Source organism: Canis lupus, chromosome 24 (assembly GCF_011100685.1).
Source record: "Canis lupus familiaris isolate Mischka breed German Shepherd chromosome 24, alternate assembly UU_Cfam_GSD_1.0, whole genome shotgun sequence".
Classification (NCBI taxonomy): Eukaryota; Metazoa; Chordata; class Mammalia; order Carnivora; family Canidae; genus Canis; species Canis lupus.
Genome location: NC_049245.1, coordinates 21,717,818 through 21,741,614, shown reverse-complemented (window position 1 = coordinate 21,741,614; position 23,797 = coordinate 21,717,818). Strand labels below are relative to the sequence as shown.

The window sequence follows — 23,797 nt, the reverse complement described above, 5'->3', positions numbered from 1 at the left end:
GAGAGAGAAGCAGGCTCCCTATAGGGAGCCCAATGTAGGACTCGATCCCAGGACTCCAGGATCATGCCCTGACAGATGCTCAACCACTGAGCCACCCAGGCATCCCACATAGATTAGATTTTTAACCTGTGATAAAATAACTATTAAAACAAAAAACTATTATCTGGTAAATTGATATTGACTTAATTAGGTAACACTATGAAAATTAAAGTAACACTACTTAATTAGGTAACATTATGAAAGAAAAAAACCAAGATCACAATTTATACCAAAATATTGAAAATTTTTCAAAAGGACAGCTAAAATAGGCTATAAAGGGCAGCCCGGGTGGCTCAGCGGTTTAGCGCCGCCTTCAGCCCAGGGCCTGATCCTGGAGACCCAGGATCGAGTCCTCTCTCTCTCTCTCTGTGTCTCTCATGAATAAATAAATAAAATCTTTAAAAAAATAAAAATAATAAAATAGGCTACAAAAGGTACTATAAAAGACATAAATTTGATTATACAGTGATTAGCTTTTAGGCCACAAGAAAAAGTAAGATACCAGTAGAATGGGGAAAATATTTACAAGAAATATGACACAAGTCTCTAATAGATAAAATATACAGTGATTAGAAGACAGGCTTAAGAGTGAAACCAACCAGAGTTCAAATCCCAACCCTGTCATTTCATTTTCTGCCTATGTGATCTTAAGAAAACTAATCTCTCTGAGCCTCAGTAAACTCCACTGTAAGATGAAGAATATAAATATTTATCCTCATAGAATATATGTGACTATTAAATCAGATATTTCCAAAGTACCTGATACATAGTAAAAGTTCAATTTAGAGTAGCCATTCTTAGCAATGAGATTATCACTAAGACTACTTAAAGGTAAATAGAAAAGAAAACAGATAATTCACCCAAGAGGGTTTATGGAAAAGATATTTACAATAACAGTAATATAATCCTGTCAGGAATCAAATAAAAATTAAAATAAGTTGATGCCGTCAACATTATATCACAATTAAATTTGAAACAATTTTATTATTTATTTTTAAAGACTTTATTTATCTGAGTTAAAAAAGAGCATGATCAGAGGGAGGGGTAGAGGAAGAAGGAGAAGCAGACTCCTCGCTGAGCAGGGAGCCCAATGCAGGGCTCAATCCCAGGACTCTGGGATTATGACCTAGCTAAAGACAAATGCTTAACTGACTGAGCCAACCAGGTGCCCCAAATTTGAAACAATTTTAAATGTTAAAAAAAATAAAAATAAAAATTCAGTGTGGATGAGAGTACAAGGAAATAAAAATATCCATCCAAAGCTAATGGCACTGTAAATTCATACATTCACTTCAGAAATAAAATTGGTGGAGCACCTGGGTGGCTCAGGTTGTTGGATTATCTAATTCTTGATTTTGGCTTAGCTTATGATATCAAGGTTGTGCGATCGAGCCCTGCCTCCCAGCTCCTCCCCACTCTAAAAATATATATATGTATTAAAAAATTAAAATTACAAAAAGAAGTAAAATTGGCAATTAATATCAATAGCCATAATACTAGTCAGACTCTTTAATTAATGGATTTCTCTTTCTTAGCCTGAAGAGAGTACTCAAAGAAAAGTCCCTGCCAATAAAGATATTCGCTGATTATTTGTAATAGTGAAAAACTGGTCACTGCATTTTCAACAGGAAATGGTTAAATTTGATAGACTACTAACTATTTAAAAAGGATAAATGTGAAGATTTTATAGTAGTACAGGGAAAAAAACAAAACAAAAAAAAAAACTCTGTGGCAAGCAACAGAAACAGATTCCAAAGGTTGGATCTGGAAAACAAAATCCAAAGGTTGCTCATACAATGATTGTGAAAATATATTTTTTGCTTGAATAAAGACCAGAGGGAGCTTGGCAAAATAAAAACTGTTCCATTCAGGTAGTAAGAACCTTTACTAACTTTCTCCTTTTATATTTCTCTTAATTTGCTTTAATAGTATATTTTTCTCAATATGTAAAACAAGCATTTCCCAAGGTATACAATTCATCTTACCATGGTTTAGCTTTATGAGTTTCCCAAGCTCCTTGTGCTCCAGATTGTAGACACACTCACTTATAATTTTACTCTATTGACTCTAAAGTTTAAATTCAGGAAAAAAGCACACATACCTCACAGGCTGTATACAAGACACAGTTCGTCTGCCCTTGGCTTTCTCTGGGGAAGACTCATGTTTTTTAGAAGTATCTTGATGAGCGCTGCCTTCTTCCTCTTCCTCTGGCTTCTTTTTATTGTTAGAACTTGAGTTCAAAAGGACAAAAATAAAATACTCTCAATTCCCTAACCCTGCTGTACTCTCCTCCCCAAATCTACCACATATGGCTTAAATATTCTCATTCTTTAGGACAATAAGCGTATCTTAACCGTAAGATTCCTCCAGTAGAACCATTAGATCATATGTACCGTGTGGGAAATATCAGAAAGGGAGACAGAACATAAAGACTCCTAACTCTGGGAAACGAACTAGGGGTGGTGGAAGGGGAGGAGGGCAGGGGGTGGGGGTGAGTGGGTGACAGGCACTGAGGGGGACACTTGACGGGATGAGCACTGTGTGTTATTCTGTATGTTGGTAAATTGAACACCAATAAAAAAATTAATTTATTAAAAAAAAAGATCATATGTACCAATGGATATAATGGGTAAATTTTGAGAACACTGATGTAAGTCAAGGTATGAATTGTCTGATGATAGTTCAGGAGGATGAGGAGGGATTCCAACTGCTCATCATCAAATGCACAAATGGCAGATAGTTAACCACTTTCCCAATGTCTATTCTACTTTCTTTCCTATTAATAAACTCAAATTTTGTTTGGGACAGCAGGTACAGCAGGCAAAAGCACTGTACTTGTTTCAACAGCTTCTCTTCCAACTAGGGAAAATCTAAGTGACACAGTAGGGCAATTGAAGTATAAGCAGAGTTTTTGGAAAATTTTCACTTTTGTGATATGAGTGCTGCCCCTCTTCCTTTACCATACCCTCCTTTTACTCCTGGAACATGGATATAATACCAGAAATATAGCAGTTATCTTGTGACAATGAGGCAACAGGCACAAAGAAGAAGCTGAGAAACACAGAGCTGCCACTTCAGTAACATACTTGTTACTCAAAAAAAAATTACACAGAGATGCTGCCCTAGCATTGTTCAGTCACTGAACCAGAGCCAACACAAACTTCTGTGAAGCAAATAAATCACTATTCTTTAAACCACTCTACCTGAATAGGCTATTATTCATATAAATATCTGAATTCATATAGCATCCATATAGCAAAATACATTCCTAAATAATAAGAACAAGCACAACATATTCTGCTTGCTATTAACCATAGGAGCAAACAGGAGTAAAACCTATGCCAACTAAGAGAAGCTGTGGCTACTTACACTTTCATTTTTTTGGAGGGTGGAATTTCATGGATGATTGCAGGAGTAGCACATCTCTTGGCTTTCATTTTCCCATGTTTTTCTTTCTGTTCCAAATCTTTCTGAGCAGAGAGTCTAGTAGATCTTCTATGATATAGGAATTGACAAAATTTATCTGAAATGAATATTTCTACTACAGATAGGCAATTGTGCTCCACAAATGTGAAAGTATGTCAAGCTGCCCAGGGCTACAAAGGGTTTAATGGTATTATTTCCACTCTAAAAACCTAATCTCTTGTCTTACTGTTGCTTTAGAAATTTCATCATAAAATGCTGGTGTTTAAATGAAGCAGATTTTAAGGTATTGACAATCACCTAGTATAGTTCCCTCCTTTTATAGGTAAAAGTCAAAAAAGATGAAGTGACTTGACCCTATTAATTACACAGCTAATTGCTGTGAGACTTGAAATTTGAGAGCAGGTCTGATCATTGACAAAGGTGTTTATTCTCTCCTTTATTTAAGCCATACTCCCCCTTTTTTGGTAAAATATAACATATACCAAAAAGAGCACAAAATAAAAATCAAGCTAAATGATTACAAAGTGAAAACTCATGAAATCACCATCCAGGCTAAGAAACAGAACGCTGGCATCAGCTACTATCTTGACTTGTTTAATAGTAATCAATACTTTTTTAAAAATTGTTTTGCTATTTAGCATGCATTCCATAAACATGGTACATTAGTTTGGAAAGAAAACAAAGAATAACAACAACCAAAAAAAAAAAAAAAAATCCCTTTAGATAATATAATCAGACTACTACAAATATTTTTTTCTGTCTGGTTTATTTCACTCAACATTATGTTTGTGAGATTTAACTACATTGATTCACATAACTTTAATTCACCGATTTTCAATGCTGTATAACAGTCACTGTAGGAATGTACCACTATTTATCAGTTTTCATGTATGTCTCTTGGTGCACACACTGCTGTTGGGTGTAAGTTGTAACACTGTTAGGTCATAAGGACATTGGTTTTATCAACTAAAGCTGTTTTCCAAAGTGCTTATACCAATCTATGTTTACCCTGGCAAGTTTATATTATAGAGTCTGCATTGCTCTACATCCTCCTGAACACCTGATATTGTCAATGACTTAATTTAGCTGGTATGCAGTAAAATCTCATTGTGGTTTCAATTTGCTTTTTCCTGATTACCAATGAGATAGAGCAACTTTTCACATGTTTATCGACCATTTGGATATCCTCTTTGGCAGAGTACTATAGCTCAAGTCTTTTTTTTCCACCCGGGTTGTCAATCCTTTCCTGACTGATTATTAGGAATACTAAGAATATAAGCCCTTTGTAAGTTTTATGTGTCACAAGTATCTTCTCCCACTTGGGGGTTGGCTTTTTACTCTTTATGGTATCATTTGATTAGATAAATGTCTCAAATACATCAATAACCCTCTCCATTATGCTCAGTGCTTTTCTGTATTCTATTTAAAAAAAAAAAAAAAAAAAATCGGGCAGCCCGGCTCTGCGGCTTAGCGCCACCTTCAGCCCAGGGCGTGGCCCTGAGGGCCTGGGATCAGTCCCACGTAGGGCTGCCTGCATGGAGCCTGCTTCTCCCTCTCCCTGTGTCTCTGCCTCCGTGTGTCTCTCATTAATAAATAAATAAAATATTTAAAAATAAACAAATAAATGAAAAATCTTCCCCTATTCCAAGGTCGTAAAGATATTCTCCTATATTTCCTTATATGAGCTCTAGCTCTCATATGTAGATCTACAATTCCACCTAGAATTGATTGTTTTAAGGGTGCCTGGCTGGCTCAGTCAGGAACATGAAGCTCTTGATCTTTGGGTTGTGGGTTTGGGCCCCATGTTGGGTATAGAGATTACTATAAATAAACAAACTTGAAAAAAAAATGACTGTTTTATATGGAGTGAGGCAGGGACCAACTTTCATTCTGTTCTGTCTGGAGATCCACTGGCCAAGCATTGTTTACTAAAGCGGGAGAGGGAGCACTGTTTCCCCACAGATCTGCACCTTTGTCATATACCACATCCATATAAATTCACCGCGTGAATTTCTATTTGATTCCACTGGTCTCATTAATTCTTGAATAACATCATAAAGCTTTAATTACTGTAGCTTCATAATAATATGCCTTTCCATGTAATAGACACTTCAAAAGTATCTAGCTATTCTTAGACCTTTGCATTTCTCAATAAATTTTAGCATCAACTTATCAATGTCCAAAGTGAAAATCATTGGGGTTTTTATGGATATTGCACTGAATCTACAGATTAGTTAGGGAGAATCAACATCTTTATAATACTGAGTTTCCTAATCCATAAATATGGTATGCCCTGCCATTTATTTAGATCTTGTTTAATTTCTCTGAACATTTTCTTTATAAAAGTCTTAAACACAGTAAGGACTTATTATTACATATTCAGGCTTTTATGCTATTGTATAGAGTATCAATTTTTAAATCTTTATTACAAAGAATATCAAGCATATTTTTAAAATTAAGAGAATTACATAACGAACTCTAAATACTCCTCAATCAGTTTCAGAAATTATCAACTCATAGCCAATCATGTATCAGTCTTCTCTCCATCCACTCCCCAGATTTTGAAGCAAATCCTAACTAAATGTCTATCTTTCATCTGATATATTTCATATTAATCTCTAAAAGAAAGTACTCATAAAAAATACATGGAGGGGAGGTGGGCGGGGGGTGGGGTGACTGGGAGACGGGCACTGAGGTGGGCACTTGACGGGATGAGCACTGGGTGTTATTCTATATGTTGGCAAATTGAACACCAATAAAAAATAAATTTATAAAAAAAATACATGGAGTAATGAAAAGCAAATTTATTGAATTAAGGAATGAAGTAATGGATGTATTAAATGAGTAATGAAGAGTGCATATTATAAAACATAGACAAAATACAAAAATACACCTATTTGAAGGCACTGGAAAGTGACCAAAAGCAGGCAGAAAATAGAGGAACATTTATCCATGAAAAACAGCCACTGCAAAAGTTAAGAATTATGAGTTAGCAGCATTTTTGCCTGAGGTACTCCCCAAACGTAGCAGCTCCAATAGCAGAAAATTTCAGTCTCACTGGCTAGAGATAACAGAAGATAGAATTCAAGGCCAGTACAACTGGAAATTTAAAGGAAAATCCCAGGGCAGCCTCGGTGGTGCAGCGGTTTAGCGCTGCCTGCAGCCCAGGGCATGATCCTGGAGACCCTGGATCGAGTCCCACATCGGGCTCCCTGCATGGAGCCCACTTCTCCCTCTGCCTGTGTCTCTGCCTCTCTCTCTGTGTCTCTATGAATAAATAAATAAAATCTTAAAAAAAAATAAAAAAAAAATTAAAATAAAGGAAAATCCCAGAAGTGAAACCGCTACAGAAAAGATGTCACTCAAAATCTGAGCAAAAACTCTGTACAAATTCCTGCCTGACTGTTAAACCATGTGTCTTTAGGGGAGACTTAGGGGGCCTGGCAAAAAGACAAGCAGAAACTGGTGAGCTGCCCATCCTTCAAAGACATAACTGCACTAGTTAAAACCTGAGGAGTTTGCTGTTTTTATTAAGTGTATTCCCCACTGTGTATTACTTATTTATTTATTTATTTATAATTTATGATGGTCACACAGAGAGAGAGAGAGAGAGAGAGAGAGAGAGAGAGGCAGAGACACAGGCAGAGGGAGAAGCAGGCTCCATGCACCGGGAGCCTGACGTGGGATTCAATCCCGGGTCTCCAGGATCGCGCCCTGGGCCAAAGGCAGGCGCTAAACCGCTGCGCCACCCAGGGATCCCCCCACTGTGTATTTAGTAGGATGGCACAAAGTTAACATCTAACTAACTTGAGGTGTCAGTAGACAAACGTTGGAGCTGGCAGAGGGCTGAAAATTTAGAGACAGACTCCAGAAGCAAGAGAACCACAGAGAGGATGAACACTTAGCTGAGTATAAACTCTACCCTAAGTCTTGGCTGACCTCTAACCTTTACAGGTCCAGGGGAAACTGCAAGGAGCCAGACTAAAAAAGCATCAGCTATGTATGCAAATATATGAATAGCCAATAATCACATGAAAATGTGGATCAACATCATTAGGCCTCAGAAAAATGAAAATTAAAAATGAAGTATTGAAAAAACTGACAATACCAAAGAGTTAGCTAGGATACAGAACAACTGAAACTCTCCTATAATGCTAGGGCAGCCCGGGTGGCTCAGTGGCTTAGCGCCTGCCTTCAGACCCGGGTGTGATCTTGGAGACCCAGGATCAAGTCCCAAGTCGGGCTCCCTGCATAGAGCCTGCTTCTCTCTCTGCCTGTCTCTCTCTCTCTCTCTCTCTACTCTGTGTCTCTCATGAATAAATAAAATCTTTAAAACAAACAAACAAAAAAACAACTCTCCTATACTGCTAGTAGGAAGATAAATCACCTTGGAAAACATTCTGGCTATTTCTTATAATATACATTTTACATTATGGCCCAGCAGTTGTACTCCAAAGTATTTACCCAAAAGAAATACATGTCCTCACAACTATCCATAGCAGCTTTATACAGTCCCAAACTGGAAACAACCCAAATGCCCATCATCTGGTGAATGGATAAATAAATCGTGGCATACCGACTCAGTAGAACTTACTATCAGCTATAAAAAGGAACAAGCTACTAATAAACACAATGACAAGTATGAATCTCAAAAACACATGCTAAGTTAGATGTCAGATATAAAAGAGTACTGTATAATTCCATTTATAAAAATATCTAGAACAGGACAAATTTATTGATGGTGACAGGAATTGGAACAGTGGTTGCCTGTGGGTGGGAGATGAGAGAGTGAGAAGGTAGAAGAACCAAAAAAAAAAGGGGGGGGGGGGTAGAAGAGGCAATACAGATTGATTATAAAGGGTAAGAATGAGAGAACTTTCTGAAGTGATGGAAATGTTCTATATATTTTGATTGTAAGATTTATGGTTGCATGGTGGTATGTATTGTCAAAACTGATCAGACTGTATATTTACAATGTGCAAATTATTATCCAGCAAAATTAGTTAACTTTTAAAAATGAACTGGGAATCATAAAAATTAGAAAGAAAGAAGACAACGCATATGAATACAGGACTATTTTGGGCCATTACTTAAATTCAACATACAGTGATGTTATAAAGTCAAGAGAAGAATAGCTGGGTGTCTTTAGGGAAAAATGGCTAAGGGATAAGATATCAAAAATTAAAACATATGTTTGTGATAAAGCAACACCTCCATGGAAAAATTATTATTACAAACTAAGGCCTTACTGACTCTTAACTATTTTGTGTCAAAGAAGTTTTGGCCATCTTTCAGCCTACCCAGTGAAACCATGTGAAAATAAAATAGGAGGAAGGAATTTGTATGACTATCTACACCTTCCTAACCCATCTGCCATCTTTTTTTTTTTTTTTTTTAAAGATTTTATTTATTTATTCGTGAGAAACACAGAGAGAGAGAGAGAGAGAGAGGCAGAGACACAGGGAGAGGGAGAAGCAGGCTTCATGCAGGGAGCCTGACATGGGACTCAACCCTGGGTTTCTGGGATCACGCCCTGGGCCAAAGGCAGCACTAAACCACTGAGCCACCCGGGCTGCCCACCATCTGCCATTCCTTTCCAGATCAGGCAACTCTGGACTCAGATAACTCAGAGATCTGAAATTAATGGCACTAATGTTTTACCTCTTATTATGCATTTTCACAATGCATTATCATTTACTGTACTGTCACATACCATCCCATTTGGCCCTTTATGACAAGAAGCCTGAGGGATATGGTTATTCTCAATAAGCTGAGATTTTGAGTGGTAGAAGTACCTGCTGTAAAAATGAAACAAAGCAATAAACCATCCAGATTGTCTAACTCTGAGGGCAGCTGAATTCCTGTTAAACCATCACTTCCAAAATCCATTCAGAATTCAGTCCAAAAAAAAAAAAAAAGAATTCAGTCAGGATGAAAGGTAATTATATATAAAATGGAGAAATGAAGACATTAACATTATCCCAAATTCTGAAGAAATCTATAGGACACTAGGTCCCTTTTCTGTAGGCTTCACAATCTAAACACGGAACACGGGCAGCCCCAGTGGCTCAGCAGTTTAGCATCACCTTCAGCCCAGGGCGTGATCCTGGAGACCCGGGATCGAGTCCCATGTTAGGCTCCCTGCATGGAGTCTGCTTCTCCCTCTGCCTATGTCTCTGCCTGTCTCTCTCTCTCTGTGTCTCTCATGAATAAATAAATAAAATCTTTAAAATAAATAAACAAACAAACAAACATGGAACAGAAACCACAGAATCAACCAGTAGCAATCTCTTAAGACTCGTGTACTATATGGTTGGTTGAGATTTTATAGAATTCTTTGATTAAAATGGGCTTATTGACTTGGGATACCTGGGTAGTTCATTTGGTTAAGTGTCCAACACTTGATTTGGGCTCAGGTCATGATCTCATGATTCTGAGATCAAGCCTGGTGTCTGGCTCCGCACTCAGCACAGAATCTGCTTGAGATTCTCTCCTCTTCCCCCACTCACACGCTCACTCTCTCTCTCAACTAAAATGAATCTTTAAAAATAATAATAATAATAATAAAATAAATTTAAGAAAACAATAAAATGGGCTTCTTTACCAAAAAAGATTAGGATAAGCTTGTATGATACTATCCTCAAAAGGCAATACCCTATGCCAGCATGAGGCTTTACAAAGGTTAATTTCATCACTTTTGAGCAACAAAATATGTTATTATCTGGATATAAATAATATCACTTGCCATGCCTCTTCTTTGAGGATATTCTAGGTAACATCAAAGTATAAAGCAATAGGGGCATCTACATGGCTCAGTTGGTTGGGCATTCAACTCTTGACTTTGGCTCAAGTCATGATCTCAGAGTTGTGAGACTGAGCTCTGCATGGGTCTCCATGCGGTGTGGAGCCAGGTTCTCTCTCGGCCCGACCCCCTTCTCTCTCTCTTAAAAAAAAAAAAAAAAAAAAAAAAAAAAAAAAAAGATACTGATGCAAATGCAACAAAGACATGTTTTAAGACCACCAGTGCCAAGACTTGCTTCTTAACCCATCCACCCATCCATCCATTCATTCAAGTATTTATTCAGCTTCTGCTCCTCCCAGACACTGTTAAGCATGGTAAGAATTTACAATGCTTGCCCTTATGAAATTAATTATTACCTATAAACAGGAAAAAATATGTCATATCTATCATATAGTCACACCAGTAAGTTGCAACCCATACTATCTACAATTCATAAATGTTATGAAGATTTAATGAGGTAATATAAGAGTCTAATATAGTATAGGACACATAGTCTAACAATTATTCTTTGAACATCATTAATATAATCACCACTTTGAGCCTTGAAACAGTCTTACCTCTGAGGCTGCACTGGAGTATTTTTTGAGGTGGTTCCCTTGACTTCCAGGGAAGAACAAATATTTGATGGAATGGACTGTTCCACCAGATTTTCTTTTTCTGCCTCTTTGTAGTAAGTGTTTTCGACTGTGGGAGAGCAAAAACTAGTTAGCACTCAAATCCCAAGGAAATAAGTTGGAGATGAGAAACATATATATACCTATAAATAAGACTTAACACTAGACTGAAAACTGCATGCACATGTATATATATCCCTTCTAGACAGTGGAATCATTAGTCCAGTGACATCTTATACAGAAGACCAATTTATAAAATCTACTTTGGTAGAAGCTGAAATGTAGGATCTAAGGTCTATCTGCCAGCCTAAGTTGTCACCACAGAGAAAAGGATCTCTGACTTTTAATGCTGATATAATTATATTATCAGGCATTATGGGTATAACCACCAGTTTTTCTCCCCTCCAGAAATTAAAAACAGTAAGAGTTAAAAGATGTAGCATTTGAAAAAAGGGATTATACAGGTGGGAAGGGGAAGGAGATATTTTATCATAAGTTCTGCTGATGTTAGCATGGCCATCGTGGAACAGAAGGGAAAAAAGCACTATTAGAATAAGGAAACAGAAAAAAAAAAAAAAGAACAACCAAGTAAAGGCTTCATGGAAGAAACAGCATTTGTTGAAATAGCTTATGAACTGAGCCTTGATGAAAGAAAAAAACTCCAATCAAGTAACAAGAAAGAAAAATCAGGCTATGAAAACACATTTCATGCATTGTTTATTCCAAAGAACAATCATTTGGCTCATTCCCTAAAGCAGCTTTTTTCTGGAGGGGAGAAAAAGAAACAAAAAAACGATAGTGTATTATGTCAAGGCTACAATAGAGGCACTTACCCCATTTAAAAGCAGAGATGATAAAATTTTTTAAAATTTAATATAAAAATTTAACAGGGGTGCCTGGCTGGCTCAGTCAGTAGAGCATTATGACTCTTGATCTCAGGGTTGTAAGTCTGAGTCCCATGTTGGGTGTAGAAATTACTTAAAAATAAAATCTTAAAAAAGTATACTATATACTGTCTATAAAACAAATGCACGTAAAATATAAAGACACACCATGCTAAAACTAATCAAAAGAAAGCTGGAATGGATATATTAACATCAGACAATGCAGATTTCAGAGCAAAGAATATTACCAGAGATAAAATGATCATTTCAAAATGATAAAATGGTCAATCCCTCAAAATGCCATAACAACCTAAATATTTAGGTACCTAATAACAGAACTTCAAAATACACAAAGCAAAAAGTACAAGAAATAGATAAAACCATAAGTGTAGCCTGAAATTTCAATCTGTCTCTCTAGTTTATGGAATAAATTGACAGAATAATCAGTAAGAATATAATAGTCATAAATAACATAAGCAAATGTGTATGGCTGTATTCCAATAAAACTTTATCAACAAAAATATGTTGCAGTCAACTCATCAAGAGGACATAACAATTACAAACATGTATGCATATATACATATATGTATGCATGCATATATTACATATATGTTATATATATACAAAGCCCCAGATACATGAAGGAAAAACTGAAAAAATTAAAGGGAGAAGTAGACAATCCAACAATATAATTGAAGATTTCAGTATCTCCATTTTCAATAATGGATAGTACACTTAGATAGAAGATCAGTAAGGAAATAGAAGACTTGAGCAACACTATCAACCAACTTGACCCAATGACATTATGTAATTCTCCACCCAAAATGACAGCAGAATACACATTCCCTTTTAAGTACACACAGAACATCTACCAAGACAGACCACATTCTGGGCCATGAAACAATACATTCAAAAGGATTCAAGTCACACATTCAAAAGTAATGTTCTTTAACTGCAATGGAATTAAATCCCTCAAGAAATCAATAATAGAGACTATTTCGAGAACTGCTCCCACTATATATTTGGAAATTAAATAACACATTTCTAAATAACATTTAGATAACTTTGAACTAGTAGAAATACAAACTACCAACCCTCATTCAAGAAGAGATAACCTGTATCTGTTAAAGAAACTGAATTTGTAGTTAAAAAACTTTTCTACAAAGATTCTTTCTACAAAGAAAATGTCAGATGAGCTGAGTGCAGAGCCTGATGCAAGGCTAAATCCCAACACCCTGAGATTATAACCTGAGCCAAAATCAAGAGTCAGATGCTCAACTGACTAAGTCACCCAGGCACCCCAACTAACCCATCATATCATACTTAATGGTGAAAGCCTAAATGCAACAATCGGTATGTCTACCCTTTCCACTCCTATCCAATATCCTACTAAAAGTTCTAGCCAGTACAATATGCAAGAAAAAGAAATAAAAGGCGTATTTACAGATGACATGATCATCTATTTAGAAATCTGATGGAGTGCAGCCCCGGTGGCACAGCGGTTTGGCGCCGCCTACAGCCTGGGGTGTGATCCTGGAGACCCGGGATTGAGTCCCACATCGGGCTCCCTGCATGGAGCCTGGTTCTCCCTCTGCCTGTGTCTCTGCCTCTCTCTCTCTCTCTCTCTCTCTGTGTCTATGAATAAATAAATAAAATCTTAAAAAAAAAAATTTTACCTATAAAAAAAAAAGGAAATCTGATGGAATCTAGGGGCACCTGGATAGCTCAGTTGGTTAAGCATCTGCCTTTGGCTCAGGTCATGATCCCAGGGTCCTGGTATCGAGGCCCCCTCCACCTACCCCCCGGCTTCCTGCTCAACCAGGAGTCTGCTTCTTCCTCTCCCACTCCTCTCCAGTTTGTGTTCTCTCTCTCTCTCTCTCAAATAAATAAAATCTTAAAAAATAATAGAAATCTTAAAGAATCTATAAAAAAAGCCTACTAAAACTAATAAGTGAGTTTAGAAGATAGCAGGATAAAAGATCAGTATATAATAATTAATTTTATGTCTTTGTATTAGCAACACAATAGGAAATTAAAATTAAAATAGAAGTATGAAAAGAACTTTGAGAACACAAATCAGGGGAATCAGAGAAAAAAAGGATATTTGAGCTGGACCTTGGATGATGAGCAGAAACTTTTCAGTTATATTAAAATGCAGAGGGGAAAAAAAATAAAAATTAAAAAATTTTAAAAATGCAGAGGGAACAGCACTAATAGACAGGTGAGAACATGTAATATGAAAGAACACAGACTATGGGGCTTAAGGCGCATGAATGTAAGCAAGGTACATGGTCTTGGCACATAACAGACCCAGCAGAAGTCTCTTGCTTTGGGGCACACTGTTGACAAAACAGTCTTAAACGGAAAGTAGTCCAGATAAATTAGGTAATATTACCTAATATTCTTTCAATTCAAGAAAAGCACAAGAGCAGAAAATCTGCCACACCTAATGAAGTAATGAAATTCACCTGAGAGAGCACTCAGGCCACACGTGTTCCAAGCATGCCATACAGTTCTAATCCCTTCTGTAAGAAAGATAATGGATGCAAAAGTTCAGGGTCCTTGTCCTGATCCCAAATTCAACAGATGTCATCTGTGCTCATGAATTAATTATTTGAAAGTCATCCTAGCAGCTTAGACTTTGTAAATTAGAAAAGTTCACTAAAAATACAGCTATTTCCTGGTATGGCTCCTCTAGTTGATGGTCTAATTGAAGCCAGTTTCAGATTTACCTGTTAAGAGTAATTTTCAAATATTCTAAATTGATTGTGGTGATGATTGGACAACTACTCTATCAACATACTATAAAAAAAAAAAAACACTGAAATGTACACTTTAGGTGATTTGTACAGGTGAATTATATCTAAATATAGCTATTATTTCAAAAAATCACTTTTAAGGATGTATGATCTCTTTAAAAATGCTTTTGTTCTGATGAAATAGACAATATTCCGCAGATTAGTAACCACCAGTATAAATGTCAATTATCTTTTAAAATCAAATACATGACTCAAAGAATTGTTGTACAGTGGCAAGGAATACATTCTTCTCTCCTGCTCTTTTGTTCCTAGTCAGACTCAGGTTTGGTTAAATCTTGTCATAAAAAGAAAACAGTTACACCTCTGGCAATAAAAGTCTATGTTAGCTTAAGTTCCAAGAGATTTTTTTTTAAAAAAAAGTGTAGTGCATTATTAGTGTTACATTCACCATGAAATAAATTAGCTTACTTCACCAATAATAAACCAAAGGATACAGAATTTAGGTAATTTCCCCAATCCCTCAGGCTCTTAATACACTGTTCCACCATTCCACCAAGGAGTTTTTTTTCTTCTTCTATTTTTTTTAAGGATTTTATTTATTTATTCATGAGAGACAGAGAGAGAGAGGCAGAGACAGGCAGAGGAGAGAAGCAGGCTTCCCACAAGGAACCCGATGTGGGACTTGATCCGAGGACCCTGGGATAACACCTTAAGCCAAAGGCAGATGCTCAACCGCTGAGCCATCCAGGTGTCCCCAAGGAGCTTTTCTCTAAGATGATTTTTCTTACCTGGTCTCAAAGGTGTGACAATAGCTTGCTGAGGATTAGGCTTCCTCAGAGGAGTTTTGTCCTGAAAAAGCCCTGCTATGCCATTCTTCCCAGAAAACTTATTCTCCAAATTGGCCTTCTCTTCTGTGAAAAGGTAAAAGCATCATCATTTAAACAATCAGCATGGAAGCAAAATAAATCAGTGCCATGCACTTAAATTAGGCCCTAAACCCCCCTACTTGTATACTTCTAAATCATTTGGCAATTACAAACAAAGGTCTAGTGATCAAAAGGAAATGAGTACACATTATAAGTCAGAGATAGACTGTAAAAACTATCAAAACTATCACCAAAACACTGGCAACACTAAACAATGTATCATAGTAAAGGAGAAGTGCAGACTCTGCATTGTGAATAGCTACTTATCTTGGCTTGATACACATTTGGACCATACAAACATGAACTGGCCTAAAACATCATGTTCCTCTTAAAGAAAACTGTAGCTATTAAGATTTTCAGGGCTTGGGGATCCCTGGGTGGCGCAGCGGTTTAGCGCCTGCCTTTGGCCCAGGGTGCGATCCTGGAGACCCGGGATCGAATCCCACGTCAGGCTCCCTGCATGGAGCCTGCTTCTCCCTCTGCCTGTGTCTCTGCCTCTCTCTCTCTCTCTGTGTGACTATCATGAATGGATAGATAAAATCTTTAAAAAAAAAAAAAAAAGATTTGCAGGGCTTACAAGGGACATCTTATGGTCTATTTGAGTTGAGGTTCTTCAACGGAGTGGCAGGAAGTGGGTGTGTAACAATGGAACACAGCTAGGCTCTCTCAAGGAATTTTATCTTAGGTTCTGCTATGCCTAAATGTTAGCTTCTGCCAACAGCATACCAAAGATAGAAGTTTCAGGAACATGGTGAGCCCCAGCAATAACACTCTGCATGCATATTCTGACTGCAACTGTGTAAAAAGATGTATTTGGAAGAGAATAGAAAATAATATAACTAAGATGGTTTTGAAAGAAGAATGGGACTAATTATTTTCTTCCACACTATATTTAATAGTATCATTGTATTATGATAATATTGCATGATATGCACAGATATTATATTATGATATAATAGTATTTCCTATTTTTTTTTTTTTCCTATTTTGTTTTTAAAGAAACTTAGAAATAGACAACCCACACTTTTCCTCAGGATTTCAGTAAAGCAAAGACACAGGACAGTTGGCCCTCTTCTCCACCCTTCCTCAACACCACTTCCAACAGATCCTTCCTCTCAGGATCTCCACTACATACCATAAAAGGCCTTTTGCAAGAAAATGGCATGTACCATCACATTTGAACACTACCTTATAAGCAATAAGTGCCGCTGCAATCGATTCATTTTTTTCTTCCATCACATACTGATTTTTTTTTAATATAGAGGATAAGGACATGAGAAAGAATAAAATGAAGAGACCCTAGCAACTATTAGCCTGACATATCAGTGGTCTCACCATATTATTACAAAGTAATATGAAAACATAACCACATCCTTATTTATTGTTGGCCTGGTATCAGAGTTTGTGTCAAATTATATGTTATGACCCAACATCAGGCAATCCTATCTCTGGGGACTGGGTTCTGAGTAGCATAATCCCTCTAGCTAACTATGAATTGATGAAGGGAAGTAAGAGGCAGATAACTGTAGTTATAAAAAAGCAATACAAGAATCCTTGTGATGTTAGAACTGTTCAATATCTTGACAGTGGAAGTAGATACACAAACCTACGCAGATGACCTACATAGAACTTACTACATAAATGAGTACAAGTGAAATTGTGGAAATCTGAGTAAGATAGGTGGATTACATCAATGTCAATATCCTAGCTGTAATATTATATTCTGTGCCCAAGGACAGTAGAGCAAGTTTTTATGTGGCTGCCATCACTACAGACATGTTTTTGAGTCCTAAAGTTTCATTTAACTTTGCTTCATCTGGATTTTCCCATATATCCCAACAGATTGAGTACTTATCATTCTTAACTACAAAAATAACATTGATTTGTACTGGATAGTCCATCTTTAAAACATTGGGCATTTCAATTATTTCTATCATATCATGGATGATAAAGTATCTTAGTGTAAAAAAGCATTATATTTTAGTTATTTTCTTGCATTACCTTCTATTTTTTGAAAGGTACTCAGAACAAAGGAAGCCATTAACCCTTAAAATGGCCAGAGAAAGCAAACACTTACCAAACCAAGAATCTATGTTTTGGGCATCTTCCTCATCATCCAAAGAGGTAAAATTGATAAAGTCCGTGGGAGCATCATAGGAATAGGAAGTTTTAACTTGTGACATTGTCCCCTGCCTTGGTACAGAAGAGCAGTTTTTTCCCAGTTTTTGTGTCACGTTTTTCAAAAGATCACCTTTTAATGAAAGAAATTGGTTGCACATTAATCTAATATACTGATTCCTCAGCAATTACTTTGCTTTTACTACCACATTTACATTCTAAAAATGACCCGGACAACACATCTTACTTTTCAAAACAAACTAAAAGTTAATTTTTCTTTTTTAAAGATTTTTTTTTTCAATTTTTAAGCAATGTCTACACCCAATGTGAGGCTTGAACTCAATTCCAAGATCAAAAGTCGTATGCTTCAGGCTCTATTACCAAAGCTATAATCATCAAAAACAGTATGGTTCTGGCACAAAAACACATAAATCAATGGAACAGAATAGGGAACCTCCTGAAATGGACCCTCAACTTTATGGTCAACTAATCTTCAACAAAGCAGGAAAGAACATCCAATGGAAAAAAGATAGTCTCTTCAACAAATGGTGTTGGGAAAATTGGGCTGTCACATGCAGAAGAATGAAACTGGACCATTACCTTACACCATACACAAAAATAGACTCAAAATGGATGAAAGACCTAATGTGAGACAGGAATCCATCAAAATCCTAGAAGAGAACACAGGCAGCAACCTCTGTGACTTCAGCTACAGCAACTTCTTGCTAGATACAGATACATCTCCAAAGGCAAGGGAAATGAAGGTAAAAATGAACTACTGGGACCTCATCAAGATAAAAAGCTTTTGCACAGCAAAAGAAACAGTTGACGAAACCAAAAGACAACCAACAGAATGGGAGAAGATATTTGCAAATGTCTTATTCGATAAAGGGCTAGTATCCAAATCTTTAAAGAACTTATCAAACTAAACACCCAAACTACAAATAATCCAATCCAGAAATGGGCAGAAGACATGAACAGACATTTCATCAAAGAAGACATAGAAACAGCCAACAGATACATGAAAAAATGCTCCACTTCATATTGTTGACAATTATATGATCTCACTCATATATGGAATTTAAGAAACAAAAGAGAATCATAGGAAAAAAATAAAACAAGATGAAATCAGAGAGGGAGACAAACCATAAGAGATTCAATCATAGGAAACAAACTGAGGGTTGCTGGAGAAGCAAGGGGGGATAGGGTAACTGGCTGATGGACATTAAGGAGGGCATGTGATGTAATGAACAGTGGGTTTTTTAAGACTGATGAATCACTAATCTCAACCTCTGAAACTAATAATACATTACATGTTACTTAATTGAATTTAAAATTTTCTTTAAAAGTTATATGCTTTATCAACTGAGCCAGCCAGGAGCCCCAAAGTCAACTTTTCTTTTTTAGTAACTTGAAGACACTCCTTGAGATAAATATATTGGAATTAAAAAGAGGCAAAGTTTGGTGAGTACCTACAACATGTCAGGTAGGCACCATATCAAGTGTTTTACAGTCATTCTTTTATTTTCCCTCAGTCTACCTTTTTCTCATTTCTAGCCTCTCCCATCCAATTTACACTCTCTCTGCTCTGAATAACCTAATTTCTGAAACAAACCATTAAGTTTTATACCTACTAACAAAAATCTTACTCATCATTCAAAGTCTAAGCCAATTCTCTAGAAAGTTTCCCAATTTCCACCTATCATACTAATTGTTGCCTCTCCAAAGCCATAGTTATCATCCAATTTTATATTAGTTAACTATGCAAATGCCTCTTCTAGCAGGCTGTCAAGTTCCTGAAACCAAGGACTGATTTTACTCACTTGTGTATACCTCATCCATCAAGGTCCTTAGAACAGTATCTTATATATAGTAAGAGCTTGGTACATTTTGCCAACTACAGATTTTCTTTCTTTAGAAATATTTTCATAAAAATACTATTCCTGGGCATGAAGAGAAAGACCTTAAGAAATATATAAAAGAAGGTGCCTGGCTGGCTAAGTAGGTAGAGCACGTAACTCTTGTAGGTTCAAGCCCAAGTAGGTTGGAGAGACTGCTAAAAATAAAATCTCAAAAAAACCCACAAAAAACAAAAAAAAACATAAAAGGTACATGTCAAAGGAACAAGTCAAACATATGGGTTCATCCCTACTCTCCTGTACAAAGTTCTCACTGTCCTGTAGAAACCTGTGTAGGAAAAAAAAAAAAAGAAAGAAAACCTGTGTAGGTTTAAAGTCAGCCCCCACTATAGGTCTCTATGGTTAAGAAAATATCTGGTAGTCTGAAAAACAGCCTGAAGGACACACTGACTGGCAAATAATTCCCCTATGAAACCCAATGAGCCACTTGTCTTCATCCAGAGAACAACATGTACTTAAAGTATTCTGTATCTTGGAACAGAAGTAGATACCAGTAATCACTTGCATACACATTTATTAAATTAAGTATCTTTCTTTAAGCATTATTTTATTATAAAAATACATTCTCATTAAAGAAATTAGATCACCAAAAAAACTCTTACAAAAATAATAATCTTCAATGCCACAGTATTCCAGTCTGTCTGTTTCTCATTCTTTTTCTGTATATACAGACATATCTATGAATCTGCTTCACATATTGTGAGCATTTTCCATGTCAATACATATAGATAGTTCAACAATTGATGGCTGTACCATAATTTATCCCCTATTTTTAGGCATTTCCCAATATTTTCACTTTAAAGATACCACTAGAAGAATATCCTTGTAGTTCAATTTCTGTACACATCCATAATTCTATCCTTAAGATAAATTCTTAAAAATGGAATTGCTGGAGAGGCGCCTGGATGGCTCAGTTGGTTAAGTGTCTCCTTCAGCTCAGGTCAGATCTTCAGTGTCCTGGGATCAAGCCCTGCGTTGGGCTCCCTGCTCAGTGGAGAGCAAGAGTATTAATCACCTACTCTTATAACGAAAGTCATCACCTTGATCACCACCTTCCAGACTTGGGAGTAGCCATGGACAGTTCTGGCCAATGAGAACAAAGTTAAGAATCTGCTGAGGGATTCACAGGAAAACTTACTTTCCTAATACAACCACAACCCTGTTCCTGCCCTCTCCTTTGACCCTTCTTCTTGCCTTAAAAGCAAATGCAATGTCTAGAATATAGCAGCTATCATGCACATAAGTGGATGGCCAAGAAAATAACGTTGGCCTCAACGATGCTGAGCTACTGAACATTGATCAAGGATCATTAACCACCTACCTCCAAACGATAATACTCTTTTTGTATAAGTCACTATAGACACATTTTCTGTCACTTATAGCCCCAAACAATCCCAACTAACATAGAAGTCCAGGATTCTAGACCTATCTCTGGTACTTACTAGACATATATGACAACAACTCTTAAGTAAGTAAGTCACTCTACCTTTCTGCCTACCTATTTCCCATAAACAAATGAGAAAGCATTTCAAGTGCTATAAAATACACTACTGTAAGATTTTTTTTTAAGATTTTATTTATTTATTCATAAGAGACACAGAGAGAGAGAGGCAGAGACACAGGCAGAGGGAGAAGCAGGCTCCATGCAAGGAGCCCGATGTGGGACTCAATCCCGGGACTCCAGGATCACGCCCTGAGCTGAAGGCAGGTGCTAAACCACCAAGCCACCCAGGGATCCCACTACTATAAGATATTATCACTGCCTTTTGACCTACTGGTATCTCTCTTCTCCTTGACCACATTCGTATTCAAAAGGCCCTTACTGAAAGATTTCCCAGTGACTGACAGTGGTTAAAATTCCCCTGCTGCAAGGAAGAAGTTTTCCTGTTCTTGTGAACAAACATGCTGGAAGACATGGGAAAATCTTGGATTCCCATGATCTTAATGCCTAACCCAGGTCACTGGGAACACTTCCCAGGCAGGAATGTAATGAAGACTACTAAAGTTGGGGGAGGGAAGAGGCAGGAATGTAATAAATGCAACAACCCCACTTAAGCTTCCTAAAAATCATGATTTCCACCAAAGCATGCTACTGAAAACCACCTGGAAAGCTTTCAAATTTAACCCGTCACACTCTTTCTCTCTTTTTTTAATTATGGAGCTACACAGCTACCCTCTTTGGAGGGCAACTGCATTTTTTTTTTTTTGATAGATCTTGCCAAATGAAAAAGTACTATAGCATCATTCACAAAAGCCAAAAAACTAAAAGCCAAAATTCCACCAAGAGAAGATTGGTTGAATAAATTATGGCACAATCATACAATAAAATATTAAGTAACTTTAATATTAGGTAATTTTGCATATGTGATATGTACACAATGAGCTCCAAGAGCTATTAAGAAAAGTAAAATATAAAAGAGCATACTCTCATTCATGTTAAAAAGAAGCAAAGGGGTAATATATACATATATATCTTTGTACGTACATAAGACTATTGTGAAAGGAGACATAAAAGGGCTAACAGATTTTGGGTCTGGAAAAAGAGCTAGGAGTTCTGGGTCAGGGGAAGACTTTTCACTATATGAACTTTATTATATAAATACATACCTTTTCAGTTTTGAGAACTTCTAGCACTTATTTCCCCCTAAATTGGTGTTTACAGTCCACAAATCACTGGGCTTTCTGGAATTTTTATTAAGTACTCTTGGTAATCCAGCAATAATTGTTAAACCTCTTGTTTTTTGGAAATAAGGTTTCCTATTTAAGTGGTCTATAAATTGGTTACTAACTTCACTTATCCAACTGTTACCATTCTTTTTTTAATGTTTCTGTATAAAAATGAAATGCTGGGAACCCTGGGTGGCGCAGCGGTTTAGCGCCTGCCTTTGGCCCAGGATGCAATCCTGGAGATCCGGGATCGAATCCCACATCGGGCTCCCGGTGCATGGAGCCTGCTTCTCCCTCTGCCTATGTCTCTCTGCCTCTCTCTCTCTCTCTCTCTCTGTGACTATCATAAATAAATAAAAAAAAAAAAAAAAAAAAATGAAATGCTCCTGGGTATTGACTTAATAAAAAGTATACAAGCTTGAAAAAAAAATAAAAGCTAAAAATAAAAGTGCTATTAATTACTGAGTACTTATGACATGCCAGACACTGTTCACAGTGTTTTACATGTATTAACTCACTAAATCCTCCAACAGTCCTATGAGGTTAAGTCCTATTATCTTCATTTTACAGATGAGGAAATTGAGGCAAGGAGAAATTTACTACTTATTCATGGCCACACAACTAAGAAGTAGCAGAGCCAGCATTTGAGCTCATAGGCCCTTATCCACTACCTCTCATATTTACTTTTTTTTTTTTTTATTTTTTTTAGGCGATCTCTATACCACATACATGTGGCATGTGGCTTGAACTCACAACCCCGAGATCAGGAGCCATGCGCTTTACCAACTAAGCCAGACAGACACCCCTTTGTGTGTGTGTGTGTTTTGTTTTTGTTTTGTTTTGTTTTAATTTTTATTTATCTATGATAGTCACAGAGAGAGAGAGACATAAGCAGAGAGAGAAGCAGACTCCATGTACCGGGAGCCCGACGTGGGACTCGATCCCCGGTCTCCAGGATCGCGCCCCGGTCCAAAGGCAGGCGCCAAATCGCTGCGCCAGCCAGGGATCCCTTTGTGTGTGTTTTTATACATTTTTTTAATTTCCTCCCATATTTATTTAAAAATAGATATTTATGTAGATCAATATGAAATGTCAATAAGGGATAAAACCATTCGTAGATAATAACTTCCAAATACTATTTACTACAGGCCGAGGACTTTACCAGGTACTTGACATAAATCATCTCATTTAAACTGCATTAAGAATACACAATATCGGGCACCCCCTGTGGCGCAGTGGTTTAGCACCGCCTGCAGCCCAAGGTGTGATCCTGGAGACGTCGGATCGAGTCCCACATCAGGCTCCCTGCATGGGGCCTGCTTATCCCTCTGCCTGTGTCTCTGCATCTCTCTCTCTCTCTCTCTCTCTGTGTCTCTCCTGAATAAATAAATAAAATCTAAAAAAAAAAACAAAACACAAGAATATACAATATCATAATCACCATTTTACAAATAAACAGGCTCAGAGTAATTAAGCTACTCCAAGATTACCAACTAGTAATGTAGCAGCGTTGAGTTTTAAGACCAGGTCTGTGAGATTCCAAAATCTAGAGTCACTATAATGTACAGGTTTTCTATAACATTACTTCAAAGAGGAGGTAGGTAACCAAACCATACTAATCTATCAGACAAATACAAAAATTA

At 36.9% G+C, this 23,797-nt stretch overlaps 1 protein-coding gene across 9 annotated transcripts in view; it reads right to left on the bottom strand.

Annotated features, from left to right (window-relative positions):
- The window catches only part of TPX2 (TPX2 microtubule nucleation factor), a 75,304-nt gene that overhangs the window by 32,630 nt on the left and 18,877 nt on the right, over positions 1 to 23,797 (bottom strand). For 7 of the 9 annotated variants that reach the window (XM_038571925.1, XM_038571922.1, XM_038571923.1 and 4 more), the window contains 6 exons: positions 17,528 to 17,701; positions 16,177 to 16,245; positions 15,313 to 15,435; positions 10,825 to 10,951; positions 3,409 to 3,534; positions 2,141 to 2,269 (listed from right to left, as the gene is read on the bottom strand). In XM_038571925.1, coding sequence (XP_038427853.1) covers positions 2,141 to 2,269; positions 3,409 to 3,534; positions 10,825 to 10,951; positions 15,313 to 15,435; positions 16,177 to 16,245; positions 17,528 to 17,633 — 680 coding nt within the window. In that variant the 5' untranslated portion in view covers positions 17,634 to 17,701. The remainder of the gene's footprint in view (positions 1 to 2,140; positions 2,270 to 3,408; positions 3,535 to 10,824; positions 10,952 to 15,312; positions 15,436 to 16,176; positions 16,246 to 17,527; positions 17,702 to 23,797) is intronic. The other 2 variants (XM_038571927.1, XM_038571928.1) reach the window with 1 other exon arrangement.